This window comes from Buteo buteo, chromosome 23 (assembly GCF_964188355.1).
Source record: "Buteo buteo chromosome 23, bButBut1.hap1.1, whole genome shotgun sequence".
In the NCBI taxonomy this organism is placed as follows: domain Eukaryota; kingdom Metazoa; phylum Chordata; class Aves; order Accipitriformes; family Accipitridae; genus Buteo; species Buteo buteo.
In genome coordinates, this window is record NC_134193.1 from 21,437,664 (window position 1) to 21,454,260 (window position 16,597).

At 51.3% G+C, this 16,597-nt stretch overlaps 1 protein-coding gene across 12 annotated transcripts in view; it reads left to right on the forward strand.

Annotated features, from left to right (window-relative positions):
• Positions 1 to 16,597, forward strand: part of DAB2IP (DAB2 interacting protein) — a 165,863-nt gene that overhangs the window by 127,706 nt on the left and 21,560 nt on the right. For all 12 annotated transcript variants that reach the window (XM_075056067.1, XM_075056066.1, XM_075056065.1 and 9 more), the window contains 3 exons: positions 473 to 1,027; positions 11,391 to 11,535; positions 13,859 to 14,003. In XM_075056067.1, the coding sequence (XP_074912168.1) occupies positions 473 to 1,027; positions 11,391 to 11,535; positions 13,859 to 14,003 (845 nt within the window). The remainder of the gene's footprint in view (positions 1 to 472; positions 1,028 to 11,390; positions 11,536 to 13,858; positions 14,004 to 16,597) is intronic.

Consider the following 16,597-nt stretch of genomic DNA (forward strand, 5'->3'; position numbering starts at 1 on the left):
GCTGGGTGTGCGTTCACATCCCTTTATTGTTGCTCTGTTACAGTAAAGAAAATATACTCCAGTGCTGCTGTAAAGCAGCTGTCTTAAAAAAGGAGGTGGTTGTGAGATACCTGGAACATAGCTTCTGTTATGCAAAAGCCATTAATGATCAGTGAGGTTCTTTTGGTTTCTTCTGAGGCCCTCTTGGCAGTGAATGGGAAATGGCACATTTATGATTTGGAGGGGTTTTATCTTCCTTGTTCCGTATATTAATTGGCACCAACAGACATGGAGAGCACGGTGATATTTGGAAAATTAACATAAGTAGTGTTATTATGCAAATTCCTGAGAGCCAGTATTTCCTTAAAATAAAATGTAATTAAGCCTCTGCTCATTTAGCACATCCGAAATAATTAACTCATATCTCCAGTTTTGTTGTGCTTGGCTTTGTGGTTTTTTTATTGACCTTTTTTTCTTTGCATCTTTTTTTCAGGACAACAGCAGAAGGGTAGAGAATATGTTAAAGTTATGGATTATTGAAGCCAAGGACCTGCCAGCTAAGAAAAAGTACTTGTGTGAATTATGCCTAGATGACGTTCTTTATGCACGAACTACCTGTAAATTGAAAACTGATAATGTATTTTGGGGGGAGCACTTTGAATTTAATAACCTCCCATCGCTCAAAAACATTACGGTGCACTTATACAAAGAGACTGACAAGAAGAAAAAGAAGGACAAGACCAATTTCATTGGGCAAGTGAACATCCCCGTCAGCTCTGTCACAGGCCGGCAGTTTGTAGAGAAATGGTACCCGGTGGTCAGCCCCAACCCCGGTAAGGGCAAATCCCCGGGGCCCATGATCCGCATCAAGTCACGCTACCAGAGTATGAGCATTCTTCCCATGGAGATGTACAAAGAGTTTGCCGAGTACATCACTAACAATTACATGGTGCTGTGCTCGGTGCTGGAGCCCTCGCTGAGCGTGAAGAACAAAGAGGAGATGGCGTCTGCGCTGGTGCACATCCTGCAGAGTACAGGCAAGGCCAAGGTAAGACCCTTCGTCATCCATCCCATCAGAGACCATCAGGAGCAGACTCCCCTGCTCGGTTTTGGAAATCAGCACATCAGTTGGGCTTCAGGCCTAGCCATCATTAATACATTCTAATTTTGCTTTTAATTACAAACAAGTTGCTAGCATGTGCAGTGTGAATTGCTTAATTAGCAAAGAGGTTGGTAGGACCACAAGATACCAACTGAGTCATTTTTCTCTCCTTCTGGAGGCTCAGGGGCCAGGCTCTTACTTTATAAACAGGCACAAATGTGAAAGTAAGCAAGAAGGCAGTTTTCGGGGATGAAATGTTAGCAACGCTGGCTTAAGCTAAGCAGGCTGTGTGTGCCGGGTATTCCTGTGGGAACCCAGCAGGTTCCTCACTCCATTCCCTCCCTGTCACCGTGCTGCTGCTCTGAGCACCCAGCACGATGGGAGCCGAACGGGAGCAAACAGTCTCTTGAGAATTTCAGAGCAAAGTCCGCCTGCGGGCACGCGTGTCTCTGAATCAGCTCTCAGTCCTCAGGGTCTGTTCCGATGCTTTTGGAAGGGAGGTGTGGGGGTGGGCAGCAGCGTGGGAAAGCCCAGGGGTCCTGAGTGCTCCCAGGGCAGTGCTTGTCGGGGAGTTGATGAGTGGTGGAAGTTCAGGTTTTGTGGACCGCTTTGTCTGAACATCCTTCATGGTTGGGAATCCCTCGCCAGGTCTGGGGAAGAAGCAGGCCAGGAGGACGCAGAGGGTGGGATTTTCTCCTGGTTGTGATCTGTGAGGGTACAGAGTGAGCAGAGCTGGAAAAAAAACGCCTTACTGGAGAGCACCGGCAAGCACTGAGGTCCCCAGGTGGCACGGCAGAGCCATGGAGGGCAGTGCCACTGTCGGGACTGCAGGAGTTAAAGCGTCAGCGTTTTTCTCTGTTAACATCTCCCTGAACTCTGCAGGGGGGAGCTGGGGAAGAGCAAGATTTCCAAAGCTTTTGCAGTGCTGAGGAGACATGAGCTGCTCACCTGAGCGGGAATCGCAAGGCTCTGCTTCCTCTGCAGCTGCCGCTGCTGCCCAGGACCATGGCAGGGTTTGTGGATTAGATTTAGTTACCATCTGTCGAACAGAGAAGTGGCTTGGCTTCCTGATCTAGATCAAGGCAGGCAAAGCCCACTGAGAGGATTGCGAGGCTGTGGGCCTGCTATTGCAGAGGCAGAGAAAATAGCTAAATAGTTAAAGCTTTCCTGATCCCAGGCAGCAGTGTCAGACCCCAGGAGCGCAGGGAAGGACCACAGTCCTGGTCCCCTTGGCTTTGTTGCCCTCGGCGGTGACAGAAGTGGCTTGTGATTCACGGGGTGTGAAGTAACACTCTGTGGTTACACAAGGAGAGCATCGTAGGTGTCCCACTCCTCGCGCCTTCTGCCGGTACCGCTCCTCCCTGCGGACCGGGGGCTGTGCTGCCCTTCGCTGTGGCTGTGATGGTGCTAGTGCCAGGGCTCCTGTTGGAATGACATTGCCATGAAGGACCCTGTCCGTGGCTTACACGGTTCTGGTGCAAAAGGCTTCAAGTGTTGCCCCAATCTCGGTCACCACGGATCATGTGCGGGCACGGCCGAGAGCTGTTGTCACTGCTCCTGCCTTTTTCCTCTTCTCATTGGTACTCGAGAGGCTCTGGAGAGAGCAAGTGTGTTTCTAGACATGTGTCTGCATCAGTGCTTGAGATCCCAGAGGCTCTGCACGGGGGACACAGTAAACAGACTTGATGAATTTCCCCCTAAAATGGAGCTTCTGCTTTCCCTGCTTGTCATCTGCCATCAGCATTAGCACAGGGTTTAGGGAGCTGTCAGAGCAACAGGAGTTATTGGAGCATGGGAACCGGGTGGTGCATCCTTTCTAGAGGAGTTGGATAAGCAGAGAAAGGGAAAAGCAGGAGTAAGGTAAAAAAACAAGGAACGGGAAAGGAAAACATCCCCTCACCCCTGCTTCTGTGACATGGGTACACCCCACCACTGCTCAGGAAAGCTCCCCTGCAGCTAAACACCGTGACCCAGCAAGGGGACACAACCGCAGGGGACCGGCAGGCTGGTGCCTGCTCTGCACAGGGAGGCTGTGCTGGTGTTGTGGTCCCTGCCCTCCACTGGGCAGCCCCTCTTGACCTGCTCCAGGGAGAAGGACCGGACAGGATGAGTCCAAGCCCTTAAAGAAGTCTGATCACCATGCTGCTTGCTTTCCCTCTCCCTGGGCATCACCTGGCTGGCCCCTCGGCAGGGCTCTGAGCACCGCCCGGGAGTTTCAACGCAGAAACGACAGCTTCTTACTTTGTCTTCCCAGCTAGTCTGCAGGAGAAACAGCTTGTTTTCATTTTTCTTTTGTTGTAGGTAAAGTGGCTCTGTATGTGTTTGTGTATGTTGGGGAAGGCATGTGCCTGCAGGCGGGTCTGGCTCTGAACTGCATTTGGTTTTGATGCCGAGGACGTAGTTCCCTCAGCCCAGACTCACCCACCACCAAATACCTCCTCGTTCAGAGGCAACACTGAACAGGAAGGTAAAACACCCACGGCCCGAAGTAGGGCACAGAGGGTTTTGAAATGGGGTTCAGAGCCCGGGGGGAGGAGAACAGATCCCTGTGGGCCAGGAGCCCAGCGGGTGGGGACAGTGCCAGGGGAGCCGGCGTGCTGCAGGATGAGGCTTGAGGCTGTAGAAAGTGGGGTCGGGTCCCGGCTTCTGCTGGGTGAGGACCTCAGCCCGGTCTGGCAGCGGTGAGCACCCTGCTCCCTGGCACTGGTGTGCAGGGCAGGAGGGCAGCAGCCCCCACCTCCACGTCTCTGTCCTCCCGTGACCCTCTGAAGCTTGCCCGGGCTGGAGGTGGGTTCCCCGTCCTTGTGCCTTGTCAAGAGCCTTTCCAAGGACCTCTTCAGAGCTCTCCCCTGCCCTGAAGAGTGCAGTCGTGGCAATCAGCAACCACTAATTTATTTTGCTGATAAAGGGGGTTTTGTGGATCTTGGCTGCTATAGCTGACACTAAAGCAGCAATTACAGTTGGACTGAGAAACAAGTGTCCGGTAGATTATCTATGAAGACTCGTTAGCAGCTAATTGCTCTTGCGCTGTTTCGGGCCGTGTTTTCCTGTAGCGATTTGCTGTAAATATGGTGTAATCCCTTAATGAGGCACGGCCGATTGGGTACGTGCGTCCACCCAGAGCCACGCTGCAGGAGTTCCGTGCAGGAGAGGTGCGATGTGGTGCTGCGCGGATGGTGCTGCGTGTGCCAGCCACAACCAGGCCCCCGGCCACCAGCGTCCCCGTGCAGCCCCGCAGACGGTGGGAGGGCAATCCTTACCCACAGCCACCCCACTTTGCTCCTTTGCAATATTGAGCTGACCCCCCCCCAGCCAGGTGTCATTGCCTGAAGCTGCTAAAACCCAGAGGCACTGCCTGAGTCCCTCCTGCCGGAGAGGCAGAGCGCATAAAGCTGCAGGCAGAAGGGGGACAAGGGCTGTAGCTGAATTTTCTCCCTAAATACCTGCTTCTTCCTGGGCTTCATAGTGTATCACAATAGGTAAAAGGTGGAGAACGAAAACAGAGTCCTCTCTGGAGTCAAAGTCCATGCTTCCTTTGATCTCCATTTGGGAAAGGGAAAAGCTTCATCCCTGCAGCGCTGCGCAAGGGTTTGGTGTGCATCAGGGCACGCCTGGAAACCCCAACCAGCCGCCAAGGCAAATAGGTGGAGAGGAGGGGAAGAGCATTTTGATAAAGCTAAGAGTGCAGACAGTGTGGCTGAGGGAGCTGCCCCAGCCCACTGGAAAGTCCGACAGACATCCAGCCCTAAATCAGCTTGCTCAGGGCAAGTGGTTGTTCACTGTCTTTTTATGGCAAGTAGGGGCTGGAAGAGGCATCGCTGTGCTGTAAGAGGGACATAGTTTTAAGAGGGACATAGTTTTGTGGCTAAACACAGAGACGCGGGCTCTCAGCATCTGTCCTTGCCTTGTTATGTGCTTCATCTTCCCAGTGCAAGCACTGATAAAATGTTACCTGTAAGGGTGTGGAGAGATGTCTTTAAGTATTTTCATGTGTTTTGCAATGCATAGACAAAAGACACGAACTCATAATTAAAAGTATTTCTGTTGCCATCCTTGGTGTTACTGGGAGTGCTCACCCCTGCCATTAGCATGACTTGATGTGGCCTTTGTGATGTGGTTATGGATAGGCAGGCTGCATCCTCCCCAAAGCGAGACCAATTGTGACTTTGGATGCTTCCAGAATATTTCCCATGCTTAGATTTATTTCAGGGCTGTCTTACAGCTTTTGAAGCTCAGTTCATGACCATAAATGTATATTAAAAAAACCGTCTCTTGTCCAAATGGTTGGTAGATCAAACCCAACATTAGACAAAGCTCTAACTAACCAGCTGCTCACTTGAAATAAATATTTACTGTGTTGTGAATGGAGTGAAGAATAAACATGTGTCCCTGTTTGTTTATGCTGCAAGGATTTGCTTCAGCTAAGCAGATGTATTTACTCCCCCCGTGCGAGCCTTCTGGAAACTCCCCACGTTCCCCTCCTCGGCGGTGCGGGGTGTTCGGTCAGAGCTCCGCTGGCAGCGGCAGTTTAAGTGCCGGACCTGCAAATACCACGTAGGGCTGCCTAAAAGTGACTGCTCAGGTCAGGGAAGGGACCTGGAAATGAGTGGCACGGCCCGGGAAACTGCTGGGCTTGGAGGCTGGGGGAACCAGGGCTTGGTCAGTCGCTTCGGGGAGCGCCGCTCCCTTATCTGCACTGGAAAGGCTGCAGACACAGGGAAGGAAGGATGCTGCACACGTTCAGCCGTAGACGAGACTGGCAGCAGCCATATCATTTCCCCCACAAAGAGTTTATCTCCCTGATAATACTTTATAGCAGCCATAGTTGAGCTAATAAGGCTTTTAATCAGTTTTATGAGCACCCCCACCGTTTTTCCCCTTCTCCCTGAACACAACAGTCAGGTTGGCTGAAAGGATGGAGAAAGCTGGTGAGTGGCAGCTGCAGGGATCAGTGTTCTGGCTGTCGGGGTGGCGTGTGGTTTCTCAGCCTCCTGTATGGGATCCGGTCCCTCTGCCCTCGCGGGGAGGTGGTGGTCGATCAGTGTGTTAGTGTTATATCCCTCAGGTGTTCTTAGCAAGGTGATGGACACAGATGCCTGCGCATTAACCCTCGCATTGCCATTTCACCTCCTTTTCCCAAGGAGAATTAGAAAATGCTAGAAGCATTGAGGATGAGCTCCAGTGCTTAAAGGAGGGAACATCACTGCATTTCCCAGCAGAAAAGCGTCCAGCGCAGACCCTCAGAGGAGCTGTGTGGTGGTGAAGAGTCGAGGACTGGTGGTTGAGGTCCGTGGTTTCACACCATCTGCCCAGGACCCAGACGCTGCCCCTCCGCCGCTCTCCTTGTACAGCTCAGCACCATCGAGTGCCGCATTTCTCTGCCACTGCAGCGCTGACACGTAGGTGTGTCCTGACACTCGTCCACCTGTAACCGACAGCCCTCCCAACCCCTGGTGTTTTTCGCCTTTGCATAAAAGGCCAGCTGGACTCTGGGCTAGTCTTTGAAATACGCTGTAATCTTATTACCTTTATCAATTCAATCCTCTTAAGGTTAAGTCAATCCTATTAATCAGGCTTGTGATGTGGAGAACCTTATTATTTCAAAGTCAATCTGCCCATCAGTCAGTTATGATATTGGGAACAATCAGCGCCAGCCCAGAGGGGTGCGTGACCCAAGCGGCGTGTGCAGGGCCGTGGGGTCCATCAGCTCTGTGACACCCCACGTGCTCCAGCTGTGGACACATCCCTGCGAGGCTGGGGCTGGAGGACCTTCCCCAGGATAGCGAGGTGCAAAATCCTTCCTGGGTATGGACAGGATATGTCCTGCAAGACTCGTGTTGCTTGTTGGCTCCCTTTGCCTAGGAAACACTCCTGCTCTCGCCGCAGCCCTGCCAGGCTCCCGGCTGGCTCCATCTTTCTGCCTCCTTGGGCTCAGGAGCTGGAGGGGGTAGGCACTGCCCAGTGACACCCCCCAGGCACAGGGACCGGCACCGTTGAACCCCTTCGGGACTGGGATACTTGATGTAGACAGACCCCTCGCCAGGGTGGGGATGGCAAGTGCAAGCGTTGCCAGTTTCAAGCAGTGCGGGGTGCTCGGTCCTGCCAGCGCGGCGGGGAGTGCAGGGCTGGGGGGTGCTGGTGCTCTGGGCAGGCAGGGCTGTCAGCTATTAATCAGATTTTTGACTGAATTAGCTGTCTGCTCCAGCTTTGTCCCCCGTGAAGAAGCTTTTTCTTCCTATTTTTTGTGTTTGAGCAATGCAATTAGTCCGCTTCCTTGGCCCTATTGACATGAGCAATGAAGGATTGGTTTTTTGAGCAGGTGTTGGTTTTTCTCTTGGTGGGCTTCACTTTTCAATGAGCCTTTTCCAACTCAGGCCACCCCCAGGGCAGCTGGGCCCTGGGCCGGCGCTGATGTGGATGCTGGCTGACACGGGGCAGCAGCTTCAGCAGGCCACCTGCGGGGACCTCACGCGGAGCGGCGCAGGGCTGCAGCACGCTCGTTTCCAGGGCATCACCCCTATTTCCATATTCTCCTTCCAGCTTCCCCAGGCAAAGGTTTGGGGGATCCGCCGTGGCAGTGTGAAGCAGCCCTGCTGCAAGATGACTGATTTAGTCAGACGTCCAGAATTGCCGCACGCGTGAGGGACGAGGCAGGGGTTAGGAGACATTGCCTCACCCACAAGAAGATGCTGTTTGGTTGAGGATGTGGGGAGGTGAGCTGCAGGGCAGCACGGGCGTCCCAGGCCGGGGGGAAGCTGCAGCACTGGAATTACTTCGTGGTGCCACGTTTGAGCCCTGCGGTGGTGCTGAGGACTCTGCCTGCTGCAGGGACCAGCCTACCACGCTGGCAGTGAAACTCCTGTGTGCGTTTCTAGAGGACTGGAGGAGCTGCCTTAGAAGAGCACAGCTTGCTGTGGGCTCATGCTTGGTTTATTTGAAAAGTGCTGGAAACCAGTGCAGCCTTGTGTTGTCATGCTCTGAATTTATTTATGAATTGCTCTTTATCCGCATATGTGCAGTGACTGAAGTTGCACAGGTTCAGCTGTGTCCAGTTTGAAGCAAATGTCCTTAAAATAAACACAGGAGCAAGCCTGAAGAACATTGCCACAGCCCTTAATTTTTACTGTAGACCTTTTCCTTCCCCTCTCGACTCCGATGTAATGAAATAAAGCATCTTATTTTCTTCCATTGCCAGGGGCCCTAAGTGAAAACAACCCCCTGCTGATCTCTGCTGCTCAGAAACAGGGAGTTTTATTGGCTTTAGTTATTGCATTTTATTCAGAACCTTGTATGTGGGTGAGTGAGGCCCCCGGAGGGATTTGACAAGTATTTGCATTCCATTTGTGTCTTCCGAGTGCTGGCTGCTGGCGTACTTAAGGCAGAGATACCAGACGTGTGATCAGAGCTGATGTGGCTTTTTTGTGCGGAGGGAAGGCAAGATCTGGAAGATGGCCCTGGGACAGAAATTGCAGGATGTCATGGGAACTGACCCACGGCCGTGGTTCCTTTCCCGCAGCTAGCAGAGCCCCGCTGGGCTGCCGAGAGCGATCTCTGCGGAGGAAGTTGCTCAGGTATGCTGGCTGTGGGTCTTTTGATCCCTGATGTATCTTAGGCCCGGTTCATACAGCCCGGCGAGATGCCTCCTGCAGCCTACGGAGGCTGGACCTGCTGGGGACCGTGAGAAGCCCTGGCCTGGGGGATGCTGTTGGGTATCCTGGCTCTCGCCTCCATCCGCTGATCAGTTACAAGGCCAGATTCTGCCACATCACGCCCTAGCTTTGGTGCTGCACCGTAATGGAGCTCTTTGGGATTTCAGCAGCTTTCCTTTCCACTTCGGAGTCAAGGGGTCGTTTTCTCAGCTGTCGAGCTGCAGGTGCTCTGTAGGGGATAACAACCGCAGCAGAGGTTTCAGGGGGCTCTTTTCCGGCTTTGCGTTGAGTCCCACAGTGGAATTTTGCCTCATTTTAAATTCTAGTGAATTTTGTAGATTGGCTAAAATCAACAAAATTCACATTATCGCTGGCTAAAACTTGGCCCCTGGGTTTCCAGCGCTCGGCAGCCCTGGCTTGCAGTTGGGTTGTGCGTTGCAACTTGGCCCCGCATCCGGCAGCAGCCAGTACTCAGCCGACAAGAGGGGGGATAAAGCAAACACTTGGCTAAGAGAAGCTGTAAAACTCAGTGTTCCTGAGATAATTAGTATGTTGGGAAAGTGACAGGAAAGAGAATCAAGCAAAGCCAAGGTCAGCGGCTGCTAATTAAGAATCGGCACCTTGTGTCAGCCTGAGCTGTGGCTTGGAATTGAAACGTACCCTGGGAGAGACCCAGGAAGATAAAGGTGATAGAGTTACCCAGATAGCAGCTAACAGGATTTGAGCAGGGGTTTAAAGTTTCATTCCAGCTTGGCTGATAAAAGGGGCGAAATGAGAGAAAATAGCGGGGGGAGGCGCGTGCTTTGCTTCCAGGAGGGATTTTTGCCTCTGCAGCTGCTAGAGCATTGCAGACGTAGCAGGATCTGAGGAAGGGGATCTTCTGGCTAAAGAAATAATGGAAGTGACTTTTTTGTTTTCCAAAGCTCCTCCTCTGGCTTTTCTAGAGGCTCTTCTGGGAAGGTCATGGCAGTGTGTTGGTCCCAGTCACAGTCCTGTGGGAAGGTGGGAGAGATCGGGCCGTTGGGTGCTGCAGAGATGCCAGCCTTCCTCCCCTCCTTCCCTGTTCTCAGATGGGAGACATACCTGCCTGCCACCTGGATTTTCCTTTGTCTGGGACAGAAGCACAGTAATGAAGGGCCTGTGGATTAAATGATTTGGGTCCGTTGGGTTCAGGTGGAGCTGTTTGTTGAACCTTGATTAAACTTTCAATGCAGAGACGTCCCTGTGAAAAATGAAATGGAGCTAAGTGCTTCTTTTGCAAATCTCCTGGCCAGCCGCTGGCAGGGAATGGGACCTGAGTGTCCCCTTCCCTAAGTCTGGGTTGGAGCAGGCTGGGTTGTGGCCACGGTGTTTCGGGGGGGCTCTGGGAGATGTGCTTTGCTTGCAGACGGCAAGGACAGGACCTCGGTCTCTGCACGGCAGCTCTGGGGTGCTCCTGCTGCCTCTGCCAGGAACGGGTTACATCTGGTATGGTCATGACAAATGAAGGAGAATTTCTTAGTGAGAGGTTATTACTGAGCAGATTATTTTGTTTTAGAGGAAGGCAGTTTAAAAAAGGTGCCTTTGGTTGTAGAAGTGAATTTGTATGTCAACATTTCTCTGTCTCGTGCATGGGGGAACCATAAGAGCTTTAATGCATGTGATTTACACGGTGCCAGCAGCCAGTTTCCCTTTGTCATCCAGGGTCCAGGTGAGGGGTGCTGGGTGGGAGGAGGTCAACCCTTTCAGCACCCAGCGCGGCAAGGAGCTGGGCAGGGGCCCAGAACTGCTTTTCCCTTTAGCAGTGCAGAGAACAGAAGCTGAATATGTATTAGCATTAAAAACTGCATGGCATTTCTCCTGCATTAACGCTAGCTACAGCACACTAAATATTACACCACGTAGTGGATTTTCAGCAGAATGCATGGGGAGCTACGTGACCCTCTCTGATCAGTTAACGCTGTTGCTGAAGCAGACATGGAGCTCGGTCTGAAGCGCTGTTTTTCTTTTAGAATTTGCAATTCAGTAGCCTGGGCTGATGCACGGTGCAGCTGTCAGCATGCGGTCTGTTCCTGCTCACCCCATCCATTGCTCTGAAGCACAGAGGATTATAAAATTGCATGGTATTTGGTCGTGTGCACATCAGACCAAAAATGTGCCCAAAATGTGTGCTGTAGCAGTGCTATTTATTTTTGTGAATACTAAGGAAATAGGACATTTAAGCATCTTGATTCTCAGCCATTAACTGTGGGGCACAGCTCATGACATCTGAGTATGCCCCTGTTTTGCAGCCAGTGCAGTTAGACACTAAATGCAGCCACATTTAGCAGTGAAGAAAATGTTTCACCCACAAAATGTGAGGCTGATACGAGACGCGGCCAAAAACCAGCACTGATGGGGAGGCAAATGTGGTGCAGGTCTGGAATGAATCATTTTTTTGGGGTGCAAAAGTTGTGACTCTCCAGAGATTTATTTCTCCTCTTGTCTCTGTGAGGTTGGAGAAACAGGAGGGAAGTCGGGCTGGTAGTAATGCAGCGTGCACACACAGGATCACCTGCAGCACCTCCACTCCCTCTTGTGTCTTACGAAGGTGAGACCTCTCTGGAGAAGGGGAGGCTGCTGCTCTGCTCAACGAAGTGTATGTCAGTGCGTGGTGACCCACCATGGGCTTTGCTTTCCAGGATTTCTTGACTGACCTGATGATGTCTGAAGTTGATCGCTGTGGTGAGAATGAGCATCTCATTTTCAGGGAGAATACACTGGCCACCAAAGCAATCGAAGAGTACCTGAAGCTGGTGGGGCAGAAATACTTGCAAGATGCCTTAGGTATGTACAGAGCGTTGGCGAGTGTCGCCCAGAGAGGTCCTCCTCTAAGCTGCAGGGTGCTCTGCGTGGTGGAGACCATCAGCTCAGCCCTGGTGGTTGTCAGAGGCACCAGCGTTTACCTGCTGGAGGGTTTCTCTGGCAGCGGGGTCCGAGTCCGGGGCACAGCCGTGGCCGCAGTGGGCAGCTCTCTGCTCCCAGGTGAAGGTCACTGCTGAGTTAGCGCTTTAATCTGCTTTCAGAGGAGATAACAAATTGATATTTGAAGGCATTATGCTGCCTGCCAAGTCTTCTGTCTCAGCACTGGCAGTGTCACAGTGGCTGATTGAATCCTTTGCCTGATTGCACACCCCCGCCAGAGACGCTCCCCCAGTTCCTCGCAGCGCTAGTGAGTCAGATGCAATCTCCCAACTTACAGTGATGAGAGTTGCCTCCCAGATCATGCTGGGAACCCTCCTGGTGTTTTTTTTAAGTGCTGGCTATGTTTATGGCTCCAAAAATATTTCTCTTGATGCAAATGAAAATAATTAGAGCTTCTGCTTCTGGGCAGGTCAGGAAGGAATTTCTGTGTTGCTGTGTGCAGCCAGCACAGCACGAGGATGGGGAGAGGCTGCCTTTGAAGCACTATGTCTGAACCTCGGCTGAAGGCAGCTAGATTGGATCCACATCCTAGCAGTAGGATGAGCAGAGTTTTATTGAGGTGTTAATTTTTCAGTATGTTGGGTTCCTACTAGTGGATTTGTGTAATTTTAGCAAGGTTCAAAGAAGCGTAAATACTTTATTAAGATAATAGTAATAATGACAATGTTGAGGAAGGAGAGATCGTTGAGCAAATTCAGTCAAACCAACAGATAGCCCACAAGAATAGGAAAAGGAATATGATTTATTTCTGCCTTGTAATGCTTTCTGGTTGAAGGCAAGTCTGTAAGTAGATTACCTCATAAAATTTCTAAAAAGCCAGGAGATTAATGAGGGCAGAGAATTTTGAAATATTCCCCTTTCAGGGCTCAGTGCAAATGCTGCCAAGCCAGCTCCATCTAGTACGGGAGGAGCCTGCAGTTCTTGCTTGCTGTTCGGGGCGCTGATTTTGTGTAGACCTTTTATCAGTGAAATGATTCATCTGTATGTCACAAGGTAACACAATACAGCATAGCGCTTTCCTTTAAACCATGAAGCACAAGCAAGTAATAGGGCCAGATAATAACAGCAGGCATCACCTGCAGGCGAGCAGAGAGGCTCCAGAGCTCCCTGGCAGAGCCGAAAATACATTGGAGAGGCTCTCCAGTACGTAATTAAAATCTGTTTTGGCAATAGGGGAGGAATGCAGACTAGAGTGGGCAAAAACCAGGAGGATGGGAAAACCCAAGAAGGTCAGGAATTAGGAGATGAGCAAACGAACAGGAATTAGAAGAAAACCAAAGCAAACCTTTCTCCCAGAATGTCACCCCGCCCTGCAGGTCCTTAGCTAAACACTACCTCTTAATCCCTGTTATCCTGTCCCTGCTCTCCCCAGCCACTGCTGTGTGCTAACTGGGATGGACACCGCCATCCCCCGGAGCTGGACACCTGCCGAAGCGGTGGGAAGCACCCTCAGCCCGGGTGGCAGGGGTCTGTGCCCGGGTACCCCAGCGTGAAAGGTGACATGAGAGAGAGTTGCTGGCAAAGGAGACCCACAGTGTGAGTCTCCGCAAGGGTGAGGAGCAGCCAGGCAGCAAACAGGAGTGCAGGGAGATGCAGAGAAATATTTTAATTTAATTTTGTGTCATGTTTAGCTCAAAATAAACCAAGTAAATTGTTTCTTTCCTTTAATTACCTATTTCTCCTGTGAATCAGACTGGCTTGTCAGCGCCAGGGCACAGTCTGCAGTAGCAGGCCATCCTGCAAATAATTACAGAACTTGCCAGCATACTTCCTACTGGATTAGCCTGAGGGAGCGTCTCTGGAACTGGTGTAATGGGAGGTCGGGGCAGGCTGAGGAAGCGGGTGTTTTGGCAGCAGAGTTCTGATGCAGTAGCCCGTAGCCACAGAGGCAGAGCTGCCAACTGGGGAAGAGGGATGAAACGTGCTCATCGGGAGTCCGGGTGCCTTTCTGCAGGGCGTGCTGTATTGTTTTGTGAGCTCCCAAGGCACTGCCGGCTGCTCCTGGGTCCCCTCGGAGATCTTGAGAGCTGGCTGGGGTACAGCCTGCCCCAGGAGCCACCGCTGCCTGCTCTGATCCGGCTTCTGTTCACCCAGTGTGATGGGGCATAGGGGCTTATGAACAGAATTGCTTGAAGGCTGCGTCTCTCATGTCTCCAAAACCCATCACCGACTGTCTGTTTTACAGGGGAATTTATCAAGGCACTGTACGAATCAGATGAAAATTGTGAGGTGGATCCCAGTAAGTGTTCGTCTTCAGACCTTCCTGAACATCAGAGCAACCTGAAAATGTGCTGCGAGCTGGCCTTCTGCAAAATCATCAACTCCTACTGGTCGGTATCCTGCGAGTGTCGCTCCCCTCCGCATGCCCTCAGCTAGCGCAGAGGTGGTACAGCTGCAGGGGACAAGGGTGGCCGCAGTCCATCTTCAGGCTGTTGGTACCTGTCCCTTAGCTGGGCTGACGGGCAGCTTGTTGGAGAGCTTTGGAGGGAGAGCTGCGGGGCCCTGCCTACGTCCTGCAGCGCATAAGGGAGTCCTGGCGGTCCAGGAGCAAGGCTGAGGATGGCCAGGGAGTGAGACAGCAGCTCCTGCTCACCCAGAGTTTGAAGCATCTGCTCTGGGGCTGAGACAGCCTCACTGGATTCTCTGTCACACTTGTTTTCAGTGGGTGCTGAAGGGTTACTGGCGCAGACATGGGGACAGGGCAGTGGAGACGAGGAATGTGAAATGCCTTTGCCAGTGTGACCAATTCAGAGAGGGACTTGATGCCAACTGTATATGAAAGTCTGGAATAAAGGGCAGAAATGCATGTCCTGGGTCTCCTACCCATGTAACAATTCAGTCTGGATCAGACTGACGGACTCTGCCTGCCTCCCCAGAGCATCAGGTGAAGTTTTGAAATCCTCTCTGCAGCAGGCAGGGTCTGTGGCACTCCTCCTGCCTGCAAGGAAGCTGCACCAGCACAGGGAGCTTTTGTTTAGGCAGATGTTCTCTTGTTGCAGAGTGCTGGAGCAGGGGAGGATGCTGCTGGTACTCCTGGGTTGCTGTTTGGCTCAGCATCCTGCGTTCCTCTGGGTTAACCCTTCTCTCTCCCAGCCCCAGGGTGCTTGCTGAGGTGGAGATGGGGAGCCCATTGCCTCCTTGGCCCAAGGCCTGGTATGCAGTTTGAGGCATTTCCTAGCTGTTTGTTCACAGGGTAAAGGTTCTTGCAACTAGTTGGGACAGGCCCGAATATGCAAAATTGATTGGAGTAGTCGTATCTTGTGGAAGTGTCTGTCGAGCATGGTGTTACCTCCTGCTCAGCAGGGACTGGGAGCCAGGAGTCCATGGGTCTGTTACAGATGCCTGCCAAGATGACTGAAAGAGGAAAAAAATGGGCTTGTGACTCTCTTTACTTGGAGAAATAAAAATATTTTCTCTCTGATTCTTGCTAACATACCCAGACACTCTTGTCCTGATCATATGAGAGAATGATCATTTTTGTCTTACTGCTGGATTTGCAGTCTTCCTGCTTAAAAGTCTGGGCTTAGTTTTTATTAATGTATTTCGTAGCAACACTGTTGTTGCAAAACACCAACTAAGGATAATATTGGAGGAAGAAAGTCTTTGATAGTACGGATTTCTCATTTTCTCTCCTATCCCAGCTGTTGTGTTGAGGTCTAAAAACTCATTATACTTAATCTCCCAGGATACTGGGTGTGCCCTCCTGCAAGCCCAGGAAGGGAATTGCTCTTCCTGATACTGCTCAGGGAAAGAACAAGCAGCAAAAGGCTCACTCAGACTTCCTTTATCTATCACAAATAAGCAAAGGGCAGATTTCTTTACAGGCATTCTATACCTTATCCTAGGCCACTTAATAACTCCCTGACTCAGGAATGGTGTTTACCTGCTCTCACAGGAGGGATTCACTGCTTTTAGTCACCAGAGGATTATAATTGTTTGAATTGAATTAATGTGTTCCTAAAAACACTGAAAGCAGCACTAAAAGGTCGCTCTAAAAATAGGCTTGAAAAGTGACCTAAGGAAAGTCAGGAATGCATGGGAAGTTTGTTCCTCCAGTCCTGCCTTTCCGAGGAAGGCTGGAGCAGCTGAGCTGCTGCTCTGAGTGGTTCCCCCAGTCCTTTGTGCTCAGCGGTTCTTGGGAATTAATTGGGCTGATGAGTGTTCGGGATTGGCCAAGGTATCCTGACAGCTAACGATCTTGCTTTAAATAGAGTGCCAGAGTGTGCATGTTCATCTGCCGGATAGAGTCAGAGAGAGGAAAAAGGTTTACAATAACTGAAAATTGTTATAATTATGACATAATTTGGACATCTGGAAAGTTTCAGTGTAAGCAGAAATTCAGCGTGTGGAAGCTCGTTACTGGAAAGTTGGGTAATGAATTATGGGCCCGTTTGTCACATAAAGCTGGCTAACTGAATTCCATCCGCTGTTACACAATTAAACTTTTATGGTCTCCCAGCCTGTGATAGTGAACAGTACTGACGGGCTGTATGCAGCCGGTGCATACATTTTCAAGGGTTTACTTTCCAGTAACTGTACAACCTGTCCTGATCATTCAAGCCTTAAATTGCTTAAAGGATTCTCCTGTTTCTGGGCAAATACCATGAAGTAAAAGGGCTTTGTCCAATTGCATGGATCAAGCCAAAGACAGAGGAGAATATATCCAGCCAAAGACATCGGTAACGTTACTTATAAAGCGCAGGGTAAAAACTCACGAGTGTGAAAGCCTAAAGCCAACACGGAGCTGAACACGATGGCAGCATTTGCCAAGCACTTCCACGGAGTGTCCCTGCCCGTGTCCGAAGGTCGGAGAGAAACCTGAAAACCTGGAGCGCAGCTACATGGGCCTCCATGTGCAGCAGCACTGTGCTGAGTGGGCTGCCTGGGGTGGGAAGCATGCGGCCGGGCAGCGCGGTCTGCGGCT